Below are 20,842 nucleotides of genomic sequence, written 5' to 3' on the forward strand. Positions count from 1 at the left end.
TATTAATAGCCCAGGACGGAACTGGAAATAGAGGCTGTAATCTGCAGGTATTTTCTACTACCAGATGGCGTTCGCTACGAAAGGCGCTTACCCCGTGAACTCATATAGGGCCAAAATTATTACTGTCTCCCAGCTTTCCCAGAGTCTTGAGCAGGAGATTTATTGCCGATTCACCACTCAGGATCCTGAAAAAGGTGGGAGATGATTTTATAATAATAATTATAAAACAGCAACATGGAGGACTTAGATATGTTATGTAGGCATCTAGGAAAGCTGGGTGGCAATCCTATATTGGGAAAACGGGAAACTTTATAAGAGATGAGCCTCTCAGGATGCTGGAAAAGCCGAGTGACAGCCTTGTAATAAAATAAAGTATGAGTAAAGAACTTATCACTGAGTAACCAGGCAGATATGTCATACAGAGACCAAGGAAAGCTGAGAGACAACCAGCATGTGACTTTAAAACCTTTAGATCTATCAGAAAGGAGTCATTCAGGATGGTGGAAAAGCTGGGTGACAGCCGTGTAATACAGCAATATTGGGCTATGCTTCTTACGTCATACAAAACTCTTCGAATGCTGGGTGATAGCACTGGAATGGAACAAAGTTCAGCTAAGGGATGTATCACTAACTAAGCAGATATGCCATTCAGTAATCCTTGAAAGCTGGGTCACTATAGGGTCATTGTTATAGTAGAATTCCCAAGAATGGCAGATCAATCTGTAATAAGGCACATGCGCCATTCAGAGACTTGAAAAAGCTGAGTGATTACTTCCTGCCTTGTTTGGCAATGAAAAACATCCTAACATAAATGGACAGGTGAGCCATTCAGGGGCTGAGAAAAGCTGGGTGACCATCAATATGGCTACTGCGATAGCCTTATGCAGCAGTATAGAAGAGGTAATTGCAAAGCTGGGTGACAGATGGCATCTGTGTGGGGTAAGGTGCTGATGGCATCTCTATGGGTGATAGATGAGATGGCATCTGTGTGGGTGACAGTGGTGATGGCATTTGTATGGGTGATGGTGGAGATGGCATTTGTGTGGGTGACAGTGGTGATGGCATTTGTATGGGTGATGGTGGAGATGGCATTTGTGTGGGTGACAGTGGTGATGGCATTTGTATGGGTTACGGTGGTGAGGGCTCTGTATGGGTGATGGCATCTGTATGGGTGATGGCATATGTATGGGTTACGGTGGTGAGGGCTCTGTATGGGTGATGGCATCTGTATGGCTGATGGCATATGTATGGGTGACGGTGGTGATGGCATATATATGGGTGACAGTGGTGATGGCATATGTATGGGTGATGGCCTCTGTGGATCAGTCTCCTTCCTAGAAATTTACAATCTAATGAGAAAATATAAAAATTGCAGAAGATTCCAATATTTATGGAGAAGGAAATTACTGGTTTTACAATGAAACACAGAGGGTCATGTGACCAGTGTCCAGGGTGTAGCTAGTGCCCTCTGTTATCAGCCATTCATTACGACTGCCACACATTGATGTGGGTAATAGAGAAAACAACGGCCCCGGAACGCAGCAGCGGTGTTATTTGTTATATCGGTAATTGGAGGGCAGGGGTTGTGATAGAGGATGTTGGGGGTTGTAAACTTTGATCGTGGAACAGTACGTACTGAAACAGACACGAATAATAAACAGTAACCACAGTTGTCGCCCTGTTCGCTATTAACCTTTGCCTCTTCCCAAAATTTAAAAATCTTACAACTTTCAAATACATTGTGTTATTAGGCACTTTTAAGACCTCTGCTTGCCGTCAGTGAATGAGAGCATTGTTGTTAATACCCAATGGGTCACAATCTAACCATTGAATAGGAACTGCAGCTTTTGGCACGGTGATATATATGTCCACAGTCAGGGATCACATCAGGTTGATAACCCTAAAAATAAACAGCCTTCTCCGTGGCCCGCTTGGCAAAGATGTTGGAAACACTTGGAGTGGGTGCAGGAATGAGAGAACGTGAACCCTCATTAGCCGAGCGGGCAGATGTAGGGCGGCAGAGTGATGATGCCGGGGTGATTTAGAATACTGCTGTTTCGCTCCACTGTACCCTCTGTATGTTCCCATGTACCCTTTCTGCCCTCCTTCCTGACCTCCCATCATCCATGTGGATCCCACTTTTTGCTGTCCCCCAATCTGTTCCCATTGCCCCAAACCCCTATCTTGTCTACCATAACCTCTACCTGTCCTCTTAGTACTTCATCCCCCTGCATCTTGTTGCCCCCTGAACCCTATACTCCATCCACCATGCAGTTCTTTTCCCCATTGCCCATCTATCTGGTCTCCCTACTCTTCTTCCTTCTTGCCCTTTGTGTAGTCCTTCCTTTATTCCTCAGGTGCCCCCTGTGTAGTCCTTCCTTTATTCCTCAGGTGCCCCCTGTGTAGTCCTTCCTTTATTCCTCAGGTGCCCCCTGTGTAGTCCTTCCTTTATTCCTCATGTGCCCTCTGTGTAGTCCTTCCTTTATTCCTCAGGTGCCCCCTGTGTAGTCCTTCCTTTATTCCTCATGTGCCCTCTGTGTAGTCCTTCCTTTATTCCTCAGGTGCCCCCTGTGTAGTCCTTCCTTTATTCCTCAGGTGCCCCCTGTGTAGTCCTTCCTTTATTCCTCAGGTGCCCCCTGTGTAGTCCTTCCTTTACTCCTCAGGTGCCCCCTGTGTAGTCCTTCCTTTATTCCTCATGTGCCCCCTGTGTAGTCCTTCCTTTATTCCTCAGGTGCCCCCTGTTTAGTCCTTCCTTTATTCCTCAGGTGCCCCCTGTGTAGTCCTTCCTTTACTCCTCAGGTGCCCCCTGTGTAGTCCTTCCTTTACTCCTCAGGTGCCCCCTGTGTAGTCCTTCCTTTATTCCTCAGGTGCCCCCTGTGTAGTCCCTCCTTTATTCCTCATGTGCCCTCTGTGTAGTCCTTCCTTTATTCCTCAGGTGCCCCCTGTGTAGTCCTTCCTTTATTCCTCAGGTGCCCTCTGTGTAGTCCCTCCTTTATTCCTCATGTGCCCTCTGTGTAGTCCTTCCTTTATTCCTCAGGTGCCCCCTGTGTAGTCCTTCCTTTATTCCTCAGGTGCCCCCTGTGTAGTCCTTCCTTTATTCCTCAGGTGCCCCCTGTGTAGTCCTTCCTTTATTCCTCAGGTGCCCCCTGTGTAGTCCTTCCTTTATTCCTCAGGTGCCCCCTGTGTAGTCCTTCCTTTATTCCTCAGGTGCCCCCTGTGTAGTCCTTCCTTTATTCCTCAGGTGCCCCCTGTGTAGTCCTTCCTTTATTCCTCAGGTGCCCCCTGTGTAGTCCTTCCTTTATTCCTCAGGTGCCCCCTGTGTAGTCCTTCCTTTATTCCTCAGGTGCCCCCTGTCCCTGATCTCTTGTCGGTTGTTTCCCCATACACTCTCTACCCTTTTCTCCTCTTTTATCCCTTCCCCTGTTCTTTTCCTCTTCTCCCCTGCCTCTACTTCCTGTTTCCCCCTTATTCCCCACCCCTCCCTGTCCCACCCCTCCTCCTTGTTGCCCCTATCTGCATCAATCCTTTCCTATCTACTTGTTACCCCTCTTTACTGCTCTTGCCCCCTCTCCTCCCCAACCCTCCCATTCCTCCTTGTTGCCCCCATTATCCTTCCTGTTTCCCTCTATTTGTCCAAGCCCGCCCCTTCCTCCTTGTTGTCCTCTGTTCCTTCCTGTTTCCCCCATTTGCCCCAACCCTCCCCTTCCTCCTTGTTGTCCCCTGTTCCTACCTGTTTCCCCCATTTGCCCCAACCCTCCCCTTCCTCCTTGTTGTCCCCCTGTTCCTTCCTGTTTCCCCCATTTGCCCCAACCCTCCCCTTCCTCCTTGTTGTTCTCTGTTCCTTCCTGTTTCCCCCATTTGCCCCAACCCTCCCCTTCCTCCTTGTTGTCCCCTGTTCCTTCCTGTTTCCCCCATTTGCCCCAACCCTCCCCTTCCTCCTTGTTGTCCCCCTGTTCCTTCCTGTTTCCCCCATTTGCCCCAACCCTCCCCTTCCTCCTTGTTGTCCCCCTGTTCCTTCCTGTTTCCCCCATTTGCGCCAACCCTCCCCTTCCTCCTTGTTGTCCCCCTGTTCCTCCCTGTTTCCCCCATTTGCCCCAACCCTCCCCTTCCTCCTTGTTGTCCCCCTGTTCCTTCCTGTTTCCCCCATTTGCCCCAACCCTCCCCTTCCTCCTTGTTGCCCCCTGTTCCTTCCTGTTTCCCCCATTTGCGCCAACCCTCCCCTTCCTCCTTGTTGTCCCCCTGTTCTTCCCTGTTTCCCCCATTTGCCCCAACCCTCCCCTTCCTCCTTGTTGTCCCCCTGTTCCTTCCTGTTTCCCCCATTTGCCCCAACCCTCCCCTTCCTCCTTGTTGCCCCCTGTTCCTTCCTGTTTCCCCATTTGCGCCAACCCTCCCCTTCCTCCTTGTTGTCCCCCTGTTCTTCCCTGTTTCCCCCATTTTCCCCAACCCTCCCCTTCCTCCTTGTTGTCCCCCTGTTCCTTCCTGTTTCCCCCATTTGCCCCAACCCTCCCCTTCCTCCTTGTTGTCCCCCTGTTCCTTCCTGTTTCCCCCATTTGCCCCAACCCTCCCCTTCCTCCTTGTTGTCCCCCTGTTCCTTCCTGTTTCCCCCATTTGCCCCAACCCTCCCCTTCCTCCTTGTTGCCCCCTGTTGCTTCCTGTTTCCCCCATTTGCCCCAACCCTCCCCTTCCTCCTTGTTGTCCCCCTGTTCCTTCCTGTTTCCCTTTATTTGCCCCAGCCTTCCCCTTCCTCCTTGTTGCCCCCCTGTCCCTTTCTGTTACCACCACCATAGCCTTTCTCCCTCTTTCGTAACCTCAATTCAGGCCATCTGCAAATCTCAGCTGATCCTAAATAGACAGATGTTACCTAAGAAGATCAAACACTTAGGGGTGAGCGGCCCCCTCCCCTCCGCCGCCATCATCCCCTCCAATTTGTCTCCCGCTGCCTGAAAGAAATTCAATTTATATACTCAAATCCCAACTGTGTTATTAGTGTGATCTGCAGCGGGTGGAGGGGTGCAGCGCTTGTGTTGAGCTCACAGGGGATTGTCTACACTGATACATTGTAACAAACTTTTGGGACACTACAGATTTGTTCTGCTGATGTTTGGAGCTCACAGGGGATTGTCTACACTGATATATTGTAACAAACTATCAGGACACTACAGATTTGCTCTGATGTGTTGAGCTCACAGGGGATTGTCTACACTGATAAATTGTAATTATATTCACAAGATGGATTTTCTAGATCAAAACAAAGGGGAGGCTATTTGGAGGATCACAGACAGTTTGTGAGCGGAGTTCACACAGATACTGGCGCAGAATATAAACTGAAATCTGCAAAGAGATAACCTGTGAACCCTGAGCTGTGAGGAGACGGTCAGGACACAGGATTAGCCCCTACCTGGTAATAAGTCGGGTCAGATTCACTGGCAGCCAGCAGAGATCTTGGAAATAGTGAGAACGTAAAACCCAATTCTTGCTGGTCTCAGCCACGTATGAATCCATCTCTACTGCCAGTACATGTGTCAGTCTACACTGCAGCTCTGACATTCTCTACATGAACCAGAAGGCTCAGGATGCAGTGGGAGGGTGCAGTGCTTCTGGGATCTGCAGATGAAATCCTACAGGTCTCAGGACGCCCATCACCCGGTCACAGGAAATGCCAGCAGCAGGTTATACGGACACTTCCATGTACAAGTCGTTAAGAGTTATTTTTGGTTGCAGCGTTGGGCGGCAGTTTCCTCTTTCTCATACACTGGTTAGCGCCGTTTTGCAACTCCGTATTTTGAAACTATTCTGATCATCCAGGATGACAACAAAGTATTAATAACAAGAAAATTACCACGGAAACTCTTCCTGACTCAAGGAGAAGGGGCCACAGACATCTCAAAAGAGGGGCCCAACCCCAAGGTGAAGGGGCCACAGACATCAAAGATGGGCCCAACCCTGAAGAAAAGGGGCCACAAACATCTCCAAGGAGGGACCAGACCCCAAGGAGAAGGCGCCACAGATATCTTGAAAGATGGGCCACATCCCAAGAAGAAGGGGCCACAGACTTCTCCAAGGAGGGGCCTGACCCCAAGGAGAAGGGGCCACAGATATCTTGAAAGATGGAACACATCCCAAGAAGAAGGGGCCACAGACTTCTCCAAGGAGGGGCCTGACCCCAAGGAGAAAGGGGCCACATACATTTCCAAGGAGATGCCTGACCCTGAGGAGGAGGGGCCACGGACATCTCCAAGGAGAGGCCTGACCCCCAGGGGGGAGGGGCCCTGAGCAGAAGGGGCCACAGACATGTCCAAGGGAGGGGCATGGAGGAGAAGAGGTTACAGAAAACTCCCAAGGATGGCCTCAAACCTGGCAATCTACCTGGACATTCTAAACATCACAGGAATGTTACAATGAGGAAAGCACTATACACAGTACTACTTCTCTTGCCCTATATGTACAGAGACCACACAGTACTACTTCTCTTGTCCTATATGTACAGAGACCACACAGTACTACTTCTCTTGTCCTATATGTACAGAGACCACACAGTACTACTTATCTTGTCCTATATGTACAGAGACCACACAGTACTACTTCTCTTGTCCTATATGTACAGAGACCACACAGTACTACTTCTCTTGTCCTATATGTACAGAGACCACACATTACTACTTCTCTTGCCCTATATGTACAGAGACCACACAGTACTACTTCTCTTGCCCTATATGTACACAGACCACACAGTACTACATCTCTTGCCCTATATGTACTATTGTATGGATTTTGCAAAGTATTAGAAACCATTTTTCTCACTAAATATATTTCCAGGCGCTATTGACATGAAATCTTTCCGAAATGTTGTTTCCAATCAAAGTAATCCAGATATATACACTGCTCAAAAAAATTAAGGGAACCCATAACCAATACAATGTAACTCCAAGTTACTGACACTTGTGTGAAATCCCACTGTCCACTCAGGAAGAACACTGATTGACAATCAATTTCACATGGAACAGACAACACGTGGAAATTATAGGCAATTAGCAAGACTTCCCCCAATAAAGGAGTGGTTCTGCAGGTTGTGACCACAGACCACTTCTCAGATCCTATGCTTCCAGGCTGATGTTTTGGTCACTTTTGAATGCTGGCGGTGCTTTCACTCTAGTGGTAGCATGAGACGGAGTCTACAACCCACACAAGTGGCTCAGGTAGTGCAGCTCATCCAGGATGGCACATCAATGCGAGCTGTGGCAAGAAGGTTTGCTGTGTCTGTCAGCGTAGTGTCCAGAGCATGGAGGCGCTACCAGGAGACAGGCCAGTACATCAGGAGATGTGGAGGAGGCCGTAGGAGGGTAACAACCCAGCAGCAGGACCGCTACCTCTGCCTTTGTGCGAGGAGGAGCAGGAGGAGCACTGCCAGAGCCCTGCAAAATGACCTCCAGCAGGCCACAAGTGTGCATGTGTCCACTCAAACGGTCAGAAACAGATTCCATGAGGGTGGTATGAAGGCCCGACGTCCACAGGTGGAACCTTGCCGCCTGCCCCGACCTTCTGCTACGTCTGACCTTGCCTCTGTCTAGTCCTTCTGTCCCACGCCTTCTCAGCAGTCAGCGAGGTTGAGCCGTTTCCGGTGGATACGACCTGGTTGCTACTGCCGCAGCAAGACCATCCCACTTTGCGGCGGGCTCTGGTGAATACCAGTAGCAACCTAGAACCGGTCCACCGACACGGTCCACGCCAATCCCTCGCTGACACAGAGGATCCACATCCAGCCTGCCGAATCCTCACAATTAGTTCATTCATTCAGATCTAAGATGTGGTATCTTAATGTTCACTTAATTTTTTTGAGCAGTGTGTGTGTACATATACATACATATAATAAATACATACATACAAAGAAACCAAAACTAATACATTCAGAAATTATATGTTATAATGTGAAATGACTCAGGGGAAAAGTATTGAAGACGCTTCCTGATATTTCTCTAATACTTTCTGCAGAAGCCGTTGTTGGTGATGACAGCTTCAATAGGCCTCCTCTATGAAGAAACTAGTGTCTTGCATTGTTCTGGGGGGATTCTGCTCACTCATCCACACAAACAGTCTTCAGATACTGAAGGTTCTGCGGGCCTCTTCTATGAATCATGATCTTTAGTTCTTTCCATAGACTTTCAATGGGAAATAAGTCAGGTGATTGGCCGGGCAATTCTTGCAACTTTATTTTCTTTCCTTTCCTGTGTGTTTGGGATCAGTGTCCTCCTTAAAAGTCTATCCTCGTGTCATCTTCATCATCCTGGTACATGGCAGAAGATTTTTGTCAGGAATGCCTCAGTAAATTTCCCCATTCATCCTTCCTTCAATTATGTGAAGTTTGTCAGAACCATTTGCTAAATAGCCCCCCACACCATGATGTTCTCATCTCCAGCGTTTTAGCGTGATGTGCGGCCATTTCTACTCCAAACATGGTGTGTATTATGGCACCAAACAGTTCCATTCTGCTCTCATCTGACCGCACTATATGCTCCCAGTATTTCACCAGCTTTTCCAAATGTTGAACAGCAAACTTTACACGCACTTCACCGTGCTTCATATTTACAATGGAATCTTGTGTGATGAGTGTGCATACAGGCCATGGCGGTGGAAGTGAATTGCTTACTGTTTTCTATGAGACAACAGTACCTGCTAATTCCAGGTCTTTGTGAAGATCTCCACAAGTGTCCTTGGCTCTTGGACAACTCTCCCGATTCTCACTCCTCACCTGGTCAAGGTAAATTTATGGAATAATGATTGTCTTTCCACTTCTGTATTATGTCCCCAACAGAGCTCACTGGAATATTAAGAAGCTTAGAAATTTTACAACAATTAGGGTGCTAGGGTATGGAGACAGCTCTTTGCTCCCCCCTCCCGCCATGAGATGTGTCCTGTATGACCTGCCCCCCTGTCACGATTCGGCTGGCAGGTGGTGGATCCTCTGTGCCAGAGAGGGATTGGCGTGGACCGTGCTGGTGGACCGGTTCTAAGTTGCTACTGGTATTCACCAGAGCCCGCCGCAAAGCGGGATGGTCTTGCAGCGGCGGTAGCAACCAGGTCGTATCCACCAGCAACGGCTCAACCTCTCTGACTGCTGAAGATAGGCGCGGTACAAGGGAGTAGACAAGAGCAAGGTCGGACGTAGCAGAAGGTCGGGGCAGGCAGCAAGGATCGTAGTCAGGGGCAACGGCAGGAGGTCTGGAACACAGGCTAGGAACACACAAGGAAACGCTTTCACTGGCACAATGGCAACAAGATCCGGCGAGGGAGTGCAGGGGAAGTGAGGTATAAATAGGGACTGCACAGGTGAACACACTAATTAAACTAACTGCGCCAATCAGTGGCGCAGTGGCCCTTTAAATTGCAGAGACCCGGCGCGCGCGCGCCCTAGGGAGCGGGGCCGCGCGCGCCGGGACAAGACCGACGGAGAGCGAGTCAGGTACGGGAGCCGGGAAGTGCATCGCGAGCGGGCGCCTGCCGCATCGCGAATCGCATCCCGGCTGGGAGAGGTATCGCAGCGCACCCGGTCAGCAGGTCTGACCGGGGCGCTGCGAATGAGAGGATGCTGCGAGCGCTCCGGGGAGGAGCGGGGACCCGGAGCGCTCGGCGTAACAGTACCCCCCCCCCCCCATGAGATGTCTCTTGTGTGACACCTCGGTAATGAGCCCTTTTTGAAGCCATCAGTTGGGACTGAACGGCCGATAGTAATTTGCACTAACAAGGGACTGGATTGAATTGTAATTACTGATAGATTTCAGCTATTGTCTTGGTTTTCCAGGCCCTTTGCACCTCCATTTCTTTATGTGTTCAATCATTTATGTGTTCAATCATTTCACATTATTACACATAATTTATGATCCTATATGTTTTGGTTTCTTTGTATGGACTACTTGGGTTGTTACTAAAATCTGGGGAAAATTTCATGTCATTAGCGCCAGGAAATATATTTAGTGAGAAAAATGTAACGTGTTCAATAAAACATTCCCATACATACATACACACACAAACACACATATTTATGTACCTAGCACAGTACTACTTCTCTTCTGCAGACGCCATTATTTGAATTCTTCTGTTCTGGGGGCCCAGGGCTAGGAGCCGTCTCTCTCTGTGTCAGAAGAGGTTTGTCATCAGCAGAGAGGATGGCTGCGGTGGACGCAGGTTTCCTTGTAATCTGCTCCTGTGGGGCCCCGGGGGCTCTGGTCGAGATGTAGAGGACAAGTCGCCAGACGAAGTGACAATAGTCAAGAAGACTGTGGGGGAGGGGGGGAACTCAGATATAATAAGATCGCCCATCACAACAACCATTGCATTAAATGCTGCGCAGAGGACCTGACAGAGTGAATGGTTGGAAGAAACATGGTTGAGACCCTGAGACATAGAAGGGCTCTACTGCAAAATAGCACAAATAATGCCAACAAATTATCTTCTTATTGATTCAGGCACAACCTCCACTACATGTATAAAATAGTGTATGGGCCTTTAAATGTCCCTGATTTTAAAGTTACTGCTCCAGGTCCTACAGGAAGTTACCACTCCTGATCCTGCAGAAATTTACCGCTCCTGACCCTGATGCTGCAGAAAGTTACCGCTCCTGATCCTGCAGAAAGTTACCGCTCCTGACCCTGATGCTGCAGAACGTTACCGCTCCTGATCCTGCAGAAAGTTACCGCTCCTGACCCTGATGCTGCAGAAAGTTACCGCTCCTGACCCTGATCTTCCAGAAAGTTACCGCTCATGATCCTGCAGAAGGTTACCACTCCTGACCCTGATTCAGCAGAAAGTTACCGCTCCTGATCATGCAGAAAGTTACTGCTCCTGACCCTGATGCTGCAGAAAGTTACCACTCCTGATCTTGCAGAAAGTTACCGCTCCTGACCCTGATGCTGCAGAAAGTTACCGCTCCTGATCTTGCAGAAAGTTACCGCTCCTGACCCTGATGCTGCAGAAAGTTACTGCTCCTGATCCTGCAGAAAGTTACCGCTCCTGACCCTGATGCTACAGAAAGTTACTGCTCCTGATCCTGCAGAAAGTTACCGCTCCTGACCCTGATGCTGCAGAAAGTTACCGCTCCTGATCCTGCAGAAAGTTACCGCTCCTGATCCTGCAGAAAGTTACTGCTCCGAACCCTGATCCTCCAGAAAATTGCCGCTCATGATCCTGCAGAAGGTTACCGCTCCTTACCCTGGTCCAGTAGAAAGTTACCACTCCTGACCCTGATCTGCAAAGAGTTACCGCTCCTGATACTGCAGAAAATTACTGCTCCTGTTCCTGTAAGAAGATACAGCTGCTGATTCTGAAGGAAGTTCCCAATCCTGAACTTGATGGTGTAGGAAGTTACCGCTGCTGCCCCTGATTCTGTAGGAAGTTGCAACCGCTACATTAACGTTCTGGTACTGTAGGAAGATACAGCTGTTGATTCTAATGGAAGTTTCCACTCTTGAACTTTTATCCTGTAGGAAGATCCAGCTGCTGCCCCTGATCCTGTAGAAAGTGACCACTTCTGACCCTGATCCTGCAGGAGGTTACTCATTCTTCCATGCTGCAGGTTATATGAACATATTTACACTATATCAATAATTCAAAGAAGAAGTAGTACTGTGCCCTACTTGCACATATAGGAAAAGAGCAGGTAGTGGTACTGTACAATTGCTCTCATTTACAGAAGAGTAGGAAGTAGCACTGTGCATCTGACTTTAAGAGCAAAAAGTGATACATATATACACCCGTACAGAGGGGAATTGCAGTAAGTAAAGCTGGGCTTCTGTTTTATATGTACAAGGGAAGGCCATGCTCTCAGAATAGAAGTGGCATCTGCCAATACATACAAATTAGTAGTAAGTAGTACTGTGCATCCGTTGTTACATACAAGACATGAGCAGTAAGTGGTACTGTGTATCATTCCTGAAGTGTTTTGCATACAGAGAAGAGAGACTCCTAGATGATTTCTGCTCTGGAGGAGACGGTGCGGGGAGGAGGCAGCCTTGACGCTGCGGATCATTTTGTGAATGGTTTCTTCCATTAATATTTTCAGCCTGAGATTCCTGAACTGCTGAGCGGTGCCTGAATGAACACACGGCCCCAGATCTGTTCCCATTCATTGCTGTGCCACATGGTGAGACCCCTTACGCACTGAGCACCCCGAAGGCTTCAGACAAGAGTTATCTAAACCTTAGATCCACAATATAGTGTACCCATCAGCTGGCAACATTCACCACAGGTCTAAAGGGGCCTCTCCCCAGTCTGAAATGGCTGATAACAGGGAGCAATAAACTGTATTCTACTGCACTGGAAACAAGGATCACACAGACATACATAAGCTACACAAGAGAGGACACCCCGAAAACGGTGTCACAACTGTGATATATCAGTGATGTCATACAGAGGACAGGGCTGTAATATATCAGTGATGTCATACAGGGGACAGGACTGTGATATATCTCTGATGTCATACAGAGGACAGGACTGTGATATATCAGTGATGTCATACAGGGGACAGGGCTGTGATATATCAGTGATGTCATACAGAGGACAGGACTGTGATATATCAGTGATGTCATACAGAGGACAGGACTGTGATATATCTCTGATGTCATACAGAGAACAGGGCTGTGATATATCAGTGATGTCATACAGGGGACAGGGCTGTGATATATCAGTGATGTCATACAGAGGACAGGACTGTGATATATCAGTGATGTCATACAGAGGATAGGGCTGGGATATATCAGTGATGTCATACAGAGGACAGGGCTGTGATATATCAGTGATGTCATACAGAGGACAGGGCTGTGATATATCAGTGATGTCATACAGGGGACAGGACTGTGATATATCAGTGATGTCATACAGGGGACAGGACTGTGATACAGTATATCAGTGATTTCATACAGAGAACAGGGCTGTGATATATCAGTGATGTCATACAGAGGACAGGGCTGTGATATATCAGTGATGTCATACAGAGGACAGGGCTTTGATATATCAGTGATGTCATACAGAGGAAAGGACTGTGATATATCAGTGATGTCATACAGGAGACAGGACTGTGATATATCAGTGATGTCATACAGGGGACAGGACTGTGATATATCAGTGATGTCATACAGAGGACAGGGCTGTGATATATCAGTAATGTCATACAGAGGACAGGGCTGTGATATATCAATGATGTCATACAGGGGACAGGGCTGTGATATATCAGTGATGTCATACAGGGGACAGGACTGTGATATATCAGTGATGTCATACAGGGGACAGGACTGTGATATATCAGTGATGTCATACAGAGGACAGGGCTGTTATATATCAGTGATGTCATACAGAGGACAGGGCTGTGATATATCAGTGATGTCATACAGAGGACAGGGCTGTGATATATCAGTGATGTCATACAGAGGACAGGGCTGTGATATATCAGTGATGTCATACAGAGGACAGGGCTGTGATATATCAGTGATGTCATACAGAGGACAGGACTGTGATATATCAGTGATGTCATACAGAGGACAGGACTGTGATATATCTCTGATGTCATGCAGAGGACAGGGCTGTGATATATCAGTGATGTCATACAGGGGACAGGGCTGTGATATTTCAGTGATGTCATACAGAGGACAGGGCTGTGATATATCAGTGATGTCATACAGAGGACAGGGCTGTGATATATCAGTGATGTCATACAGAGGACAGGACTGTGATATATCAGTGATGTCATACAGATGACAGGGCTGTGATATATCAGTGATGTCATACAGAGGATAGGGCTGTGATATATCAGTGATGTCATACAGAGGACAGGACTGTGATATATCAGTGATGTCATACCGGGGACAGGGCTGTGATATATCAGTAATGTCATACAGGGGACAGGGCTGTGAGTACTATGTAATAATGTATGAAGGTAGCTGTGGATGTTGGGTGTTGTTGTCCTCTATTTCTACAATATTCTGTATTGTGTACATGGAGCAGGAATGACCTTCTCATCTGCCTTGAGATTCCAGCAGATTCTGTTACAATGTGTCAGGTTCAGTGTTAATGTTGGACCTGTAGCTGCTGCTGTATCTGTACAGTACAAGTAGAGAGGAGAGGTGTGAGCAGGCAGAGCGCCATCCAGTGGCCAAGATCGAAAATTAACATGAAGGAACCAGCCAGGAAATATTGATACATAAGGATAAGAATGTAAGTCAGATACTACATAACGGTCAGATACAATATAACGGTCAGATACAATATAACGGCCAGATACAATATAACTGTCAGATGCAATATAACGGTCAGATGCAATATAACCGTCAGATGCAATATAACGGTCAGATGCAATATAACGGTCAGATGCAATATAACGGTCAGACGCAATATAACAGTGAGATGCAATATAACAGTCAGATGCAATATAACCGTCCGATACAACAGTCCAGGGAATACAAGGGGAGAGCAGCCTCCTCAGGATCAGGACTGGGTGTATATGATCAACACTCTTAGGGTTAAACATCTCAGCAATTGAATCCTTCCAGCAGTGCAAGGGTTACAATTTATGTAACGTTATCAGTGTGCTTACAAAGACAGAGCTGAAAGGGTTAATTACCACTCACCTTGGGCTGAAAGGGTTATTGATATATTGCAGGATGCAGAGGTGTGCCCCCTATACTACCCCCACTCTCATCGGATAACCCTCACCATAATGCCCCCATATAGTGGCCCAGGTTACTTTTATAACCCCGTACCTTTAATGCCCCTGCCTCCCCATCTATCTTTTCTTTTTCCCTTTATTGACCCCACTTCTCCTCTGATTCCCCAACCCGCTGTAATACTCCTGTCTATAATGCCTCCAGTTCTCAGACCCCTATTAATATTCAGGGATTCTATAGTAACAGGGACTGTTCCCCGGCGTATGGCAAATGTGGTGCCAATGTTTAAAAAGGGGACAAAAGGTGACCCCAGGAATTATAGACCTGTTAGTTTAACCTCCGTTGTATGTAATTTGTTTGAGGGTTTTCTAAGAGATGCCATTTTGGAGTATCTTGATAAAAATAAATGTATGACCCCATATCAGCATGGCTTTATGATGGATCGGTCTGGTCACCTGATCAGCATTTATGAGGAGGAGAGCTCCAGACTGGACCAGGGGCAATCACTGGATGTCGTATATCTGGATTTTTCCAAAGCATTTGATACGGTGCCACATAAAAGGTTGGTGCATAAAATGAGAAGGATTGGGCTGGGGGGGAATGTGTGTAAGTGGGTAAGTAACTGGCTCAGTGATAGGAATCAGAGGGTGGTTATTAATGGCACTTATTCTGATTTGGTGACTGTTACTAGTGGGGACCACAGGGCTCCGTCTTGGGTCCTGTCCTATTTAATATATTTGTTAATGACCTTGTAGAGGGGTAGAATAGTAAAGTAGCAGTCTTTACAGTGCACAGTCCTCTATTGCGTTTACCGCTTTACAGAGTTTAGTATCATCTGCATATAGTAGATAACACCATAGAGGACTGTGCACTTTTACAGATGGATCTGCATAGGTTTGGGCTGGGAAGTGGCAGATGAGGTAACACTGATAAATGTAAGGTAATGCACATGGGGAAGAAAAATCTGGGCTTATGTATTAAATGGCAGAACACTTGGGACAACTGACGTGGAAAAGGACTTGGGAGTTTTAGTTAATAGTAAATTTAGCTGTAGTGACCAGTGGCGGGCAGCTGCTGCCAAGGCAAATAAAATCATGGGGTGCATCAATAGGGGCATAGATGCCCACAACAAGGAAATAATTCTATTGCTGTACAAATCACAAATCACTGTACAAACCACACATGGAATACTGTGTACAGTACTGGTCAGAACACACATAGAATACTGTGTACAGTACTGGTCAGAACACACATGGAATACTGTGTACAGTACTGGTCAGAACACACATGGAATACTGTGTACAGTACTGGTCAGAACACACATAGAATACTGTGTACAGTACTGGTCAGATCACACATAGAATACTGTGTACAGTACTGGTCAGATCACACATGGAATACTGTGTACAGTACTGGTCAGAACACACATGGAATACTGTGTACAGTACTGGTCAGAACACACATGGAATACTGTGTACAGTACTGGTCAGAACACACAGAATACTGTGTACAGTACTGGTCAGATCACACGTAGAATACTGTGTACAGTACTGGTCAGAACACATGTAGAATACTGTGTACAGTACTGGTCAGACCACACATAGAATACTGTATACAGTACTGGTCAGACCACACATAGAATACTGTGTACAGTACTGGTCAGACCACGCATGGAATACTGTGTACAGTACTGGTCAGACCACACATAGAATACTTTGTACAGTACTGGTCAGAACACACATGTAATACTGTGTACAGTATTGGTCAGAACACACATGGAATACTGTGTACAGTACTGGTCAGAATACACATAGAATACTGTGTACAGTACTGGTCAGAACACACATAGAACACTGTGTACAGTACTGGTCAGATCACACATAGAATACTTTGTACAGTACTGGTCAGATCACACATAGAATACTGTGTACAGTACTGGGCACCAGTGTACAAGAAAGATATAGTGGAGCTGGAGAGGGTTCAAAGACGGGCAACCAGAGTAATACGGGGAATGGGAGGACTACAGTACCCAGAAAGATTACAGGGGAGACCTAATAACCATGTATAAATATCAGGGGGCCGTACGGTGATCTCTCCCATGATCTATTTATACCCAGGACTTTTTATATAACAAGGGGACATCCTCTACGTCTAGAGGAAAGAAGGATTCTACACCAGCACAGACGGGGGTTCTTTACTGTAAGAGCAGTGAGACTGTGGAATCCTCTGGCAGAGGAGGTGGTCATGGGGAACTCTGTAAAAGAATTTAAAAGGGGTCTGGATGCATTTTTGGAGAATAATAACATTACAGGTTATGGATTCTAGATTTATAGAAGGTTTCTCCAGGGATTTATTCTGATGCCATATTTGGAGTCGGGAAGGAATTTTTACCTCTAGTATGAGGGTTTTTTGCCTTCCTCTGGATCAACTCATTAGGGTTATAGGTTGAGCTTGATGGACTCTTGTCTTTTTTCGACCCTATGAACTGTTACTATGCCTCATATTGCTTCCAGTTCTCTATTGATTCCCCTATATTACTTCCAGTTCTCTATTGATTCCCCTATATTACTTCCAGTTCTCCTCTGATGCCCCCATATTGCCTTTAGTTCTCCTCTGATGCTTCATATTGCCTCCAGTTCTTCTCTGATGCCCCCATATTGCCTCCAGTTCTCCTCTGATGCCTCATATTGCCTCCAGTTCTCCTCTGATGCCTGCATATTGCCTCCAGTTCTCCTCTGATGCCTCATATTGCCTCCAGTTCTCCTCTGATGCCTGCATATTGCCTCCAGTTCTCCTCTGATGCCTCATATTGCCTTCAGTTCTCCTCTGATGCCTCATATTGCCTCCAGTTCTTCTCTGATGCCCCCATATTGCCTCCAGTTCTCCTCTGATGCCTCATATTGCCTCCAGTTCTCCTCTGATGTCTGCATATTGCCTCCAGTTCTCCTCTGATGCCTCATATTGCCTTCAGTTCTCCTCTGATGCTTGCATATTGCCTCCAGTTCTCCTCTGATACCTCATATTGCCTCCAGTTCTCCTCTGATACCTCATATTTCCTCCAGTTCTCCTGTTATGCCTCATATTGCCTCCAGTTCTCCTCTGATGCCCCCATATTGCCTCCAGTTCTCCTCTGATGCCTCATATTGCCTCCAGTTCTCCTCTGATACCTCATATTGCCTCCAGTTCTCCTCTGATGCCTCATATTGCCTCCAGTTCTCCTCTGATGTCCCCATATTGCCTCCAGTTCTCCTCTGATACCTCCTATTGCCTCCAGTTCTCCTCTGATGCCCCCATATTGCCTCCATTTCTCCTCTGATGCCTCCATATTGCCTCCAGTTCTCCTCTGATACCTCATATTGCCTCCAGTTCTCCTCTGATACCTCATATTGCCTCCAGTTCTCCTCTGATGCCTCATATTGCCTCCAGTTCTCCTCTGATGCCTCATATTGCCTCCAGTTCTTCTCTGATGCCTCATATTGCCTCCAGTTCTCTTCTGATGCCTCATATTGCCTCCAGTTCTCCTCTGATGCCTTATATTGCATCCAGTTCTCCTCTGATACCTCATATTGCCTCCAGTTCTCCTGTTATGCCTCATATTGCCTCCAGTTCTCCTCTGATGCCCCCATATTGCCTCCAGTTCTCCTCTGATGCCTCATATTGCCTCCAGTTCTCCTCTGATACCCCATATTGCCTCCAGTTCTCCTCTGATGCCTCATATTGCCTCCAGTTCTCCTCTGATGCCCCCATATTGCCTCCAGTTCTCCTCTGATGCCCTCATATTGCCTCCAGTTCTCCTCTGATGCCTCATATTGCCTCCAGTTCTCCTCTGATGCCCCCATATTGCCTCCAGTTCTCCTCTGATGCCCTCATATTGCCTCCAGTCCTCCTCTGATGTCTCATATTGCCTCCAGTTCTCCTCTGATGCCCGCATATTGCCTCCAGTTCTCCTCTGATGCCCCCATATTGCCTCCATTTCTCCCCTGATACCCCCATATTGCCCCCAGTGCCTCTGGACATTAATCCTGGGGTGACCCACCACTTGGAACTCCTAATATAAACCCCCAATATATATGTGGGGGCAGAATTAAAGGGTTACTGCAGAAGAATACAACCAGCATGGAAGAGGTTAACACAGTGGCAATAAAGGGGTTAGGCCAGAGTTATAGCAACAAAGGGTTAACAGTCAATAATCTCCCCCTCCCTCTCATTAACCCTTGGTTGGCACCTACCTCCTCCACAGTGAGTGGCATGCAGATCCTGTACTCCTTCAGCAGCATGGTGATACCGGGGAGACTGCGGGACCCCGTCCTGTTCACAGGATCACTGCTCTGCAGCCATAAAGCAGCACCCCAAACTCAGCACCGTGCCCTCCAGCACCCCGATCTCAGCTCCCTGCCCTGCAGCACCCCGATTTCGGCTCCCTGCCCTGCAGCACCCCGATCTCAGCTCCCTGGCCGGCAGCACCCCAATCTCGGCACTCTGCCCTGCAGCACCCCGATCTCAGCTCCCTGCCCTGCAGCACCACGATCTCAGCACTCTGCCCTGCAGCACCCCGATCTCAGCACCCTGCCCTGCAGCACCCCGATCTCAGCAGCCTGCCCTCCAGCACCCCGATCTCAGAACCTGCCCTGCAGTCCAGCTCTGTGGCCCCAGCAGCACTCCGATCTCAGAACCTGCCCCGCAGCACCCCGATCTCAGAACCTGCCCTGCAGCACCCCGATCCCCGCTCCCTGCCCTGCAGTCCAGCTCTGTGGCCCCAGCAGCACCCCGATCGCAGAACCTGCCCTGCAGCACCCCGATCTCCGCTCCCTTCCCTGCAGTCCAGCTCTGTGGCCCCAGCAGCACCCCGATCTCAGAACCTGCCCTGCAGCACCCCGATCTCCGCTCCCTGCCCTGCAGTCCAGCTCTGTGGCCCCAGCAGCAGCAGATGATGCAGGCTACTCAGTTCCTACATGAGTCTGGTAGTGACATCAGCAGAGGAAGGATGCACAGCCCGGGCCAATGGGAGATCCTCATACAAGACTGAGTCTGGTGTGGGGGCTGCAGCTTGGAGGGGAGGGGGCACTCAGTCATCTGCTGCATGCTGCCAGGGTTCAGCTGATGTCAGGGCTGCAGAGCCGGGGATCCCCGTAGCGGCCACCCCCAGATTACACTGCACCCCATGTAGCGTCCTGTAGATAACACTGCACCCCAGAGTATACTGCATTTTATGTAGGGTCCTGTAGATTCCACTGCACCCCCCTCTAGGGTCCTGTAGATTCCACTGCACCCCCCCTCTAGGGTCCTGTAGATTACACTGCGTCCCCCTCTAGGGTCCTGTAGATTACACTGCACCCCCCCTCTAGGGTCCTGTAGATTACACTGCGTCCCCCTCTAGGATCCTGTAGATTACACTGCACCCCCCTCTAGGGTCCTGTAGATTACACTGCACCCCCTCTAGGGTCCTGTCGATTACACTGCACCCCCTCTAGGGTCGTGTAGATTACACTGCACCCCCATCTAGGATCGTGTAGATTACACTGCACCTCCCTCTAGGATCCTGTAGATTACACTGTAGATCACAGACTACAGAATAGCATGCAATGTCAGGCTGCTGCTTCCAAAGCCAGCAGGATATTGTCATGTATCAAAAGAGGCATGGACTCAAGGGACAGGGACATAATACTCCCCCTTTATAATGCATTGGTACGGCCTCACCTGGAATATGCTGTTCAGTTTTGGCCGCCTGTCCATAAAAGGGACACTGCGGAGTTGGAAAGGGTGCAGAGATGCGCGACTAAACTAATATGGGGCATGGAACATCTTAGCTATGAGGAGCGATTAAAGGAGTTACAATTGTTTAGTCTTGAGAAGAGACGTTTAAAGGGGGATATGATAAACGTATATAAGTATATAAATGGCCCATACAAAAAATATGGAGAAAAACTGTTCCAGGTTAAACCCCCCCAAAGGACGAGGGGGCACTCCCTCCGTCTGGAGAAGAAAAGGTTTAGTCTAAAGGGGCGACACGCCTTCTTTACCATGAGAACTGTGAACTTATGGAACAGTCTACCTCAGGAACTGGTCACAGCAGGAAAAATTAACAGCTTTAAAACAGGATTAGATACATCCCTGGAACAAAATAACATTAATGCTTATGAAGAAATATAAAATCCCATCCCTTCCCCAATATCGCGCCACACCCCTACCCCTTA

General features: G+C 48.0%; 2 protein-coding genes across 2 annotated transcripts in view; one reads left to right on the top strand and one right to left on the bottom strand.

Annotated features, from left to right (window-relative positions):
- PITPNC1 (phosphatidylinositol transfer protein cytoplasmic 1) overlaps positions 1-19,552 on the bottom strand; it is a 93,329-nt gene extending 73,777 nt beyond the window's left edge. The window contains exon 1 of the mRNA XM_056550080.1: positions 18,878-19,552. Within this exon, the coding sequence (XP_056406055.1) occupies positions 18,878-18,925 (48 nt within the window). The 5' untranslated portion in view covers positions 18,926-19,552. The remainder of the gene's footprint in view (positions 1-18,877) is intronic.
- PSMD12 (proteasome 26S subunit, non-ATPase 12) overlaps positions 1-20,842 on the top strand; it is a 139,115-nt gene that overhangs the window by 81,987 nt on the left and 36,286 nt on the right. The window lies entirely within an intron of this gene.

This window comes from Hyla sarda, chromosome 13, assembly GCF_029499605.1.
Source record: "Hyla sarda isolate aHylSar1 chromosome 13, aHylSar1.hap1, whole genome shotgun sequence".
Taxonomy (NCBI): Eukaryota; Metazoa; Chordata; class Amphibia; order Anura; family Hylidae; genus Hyla; species Hyla sarda.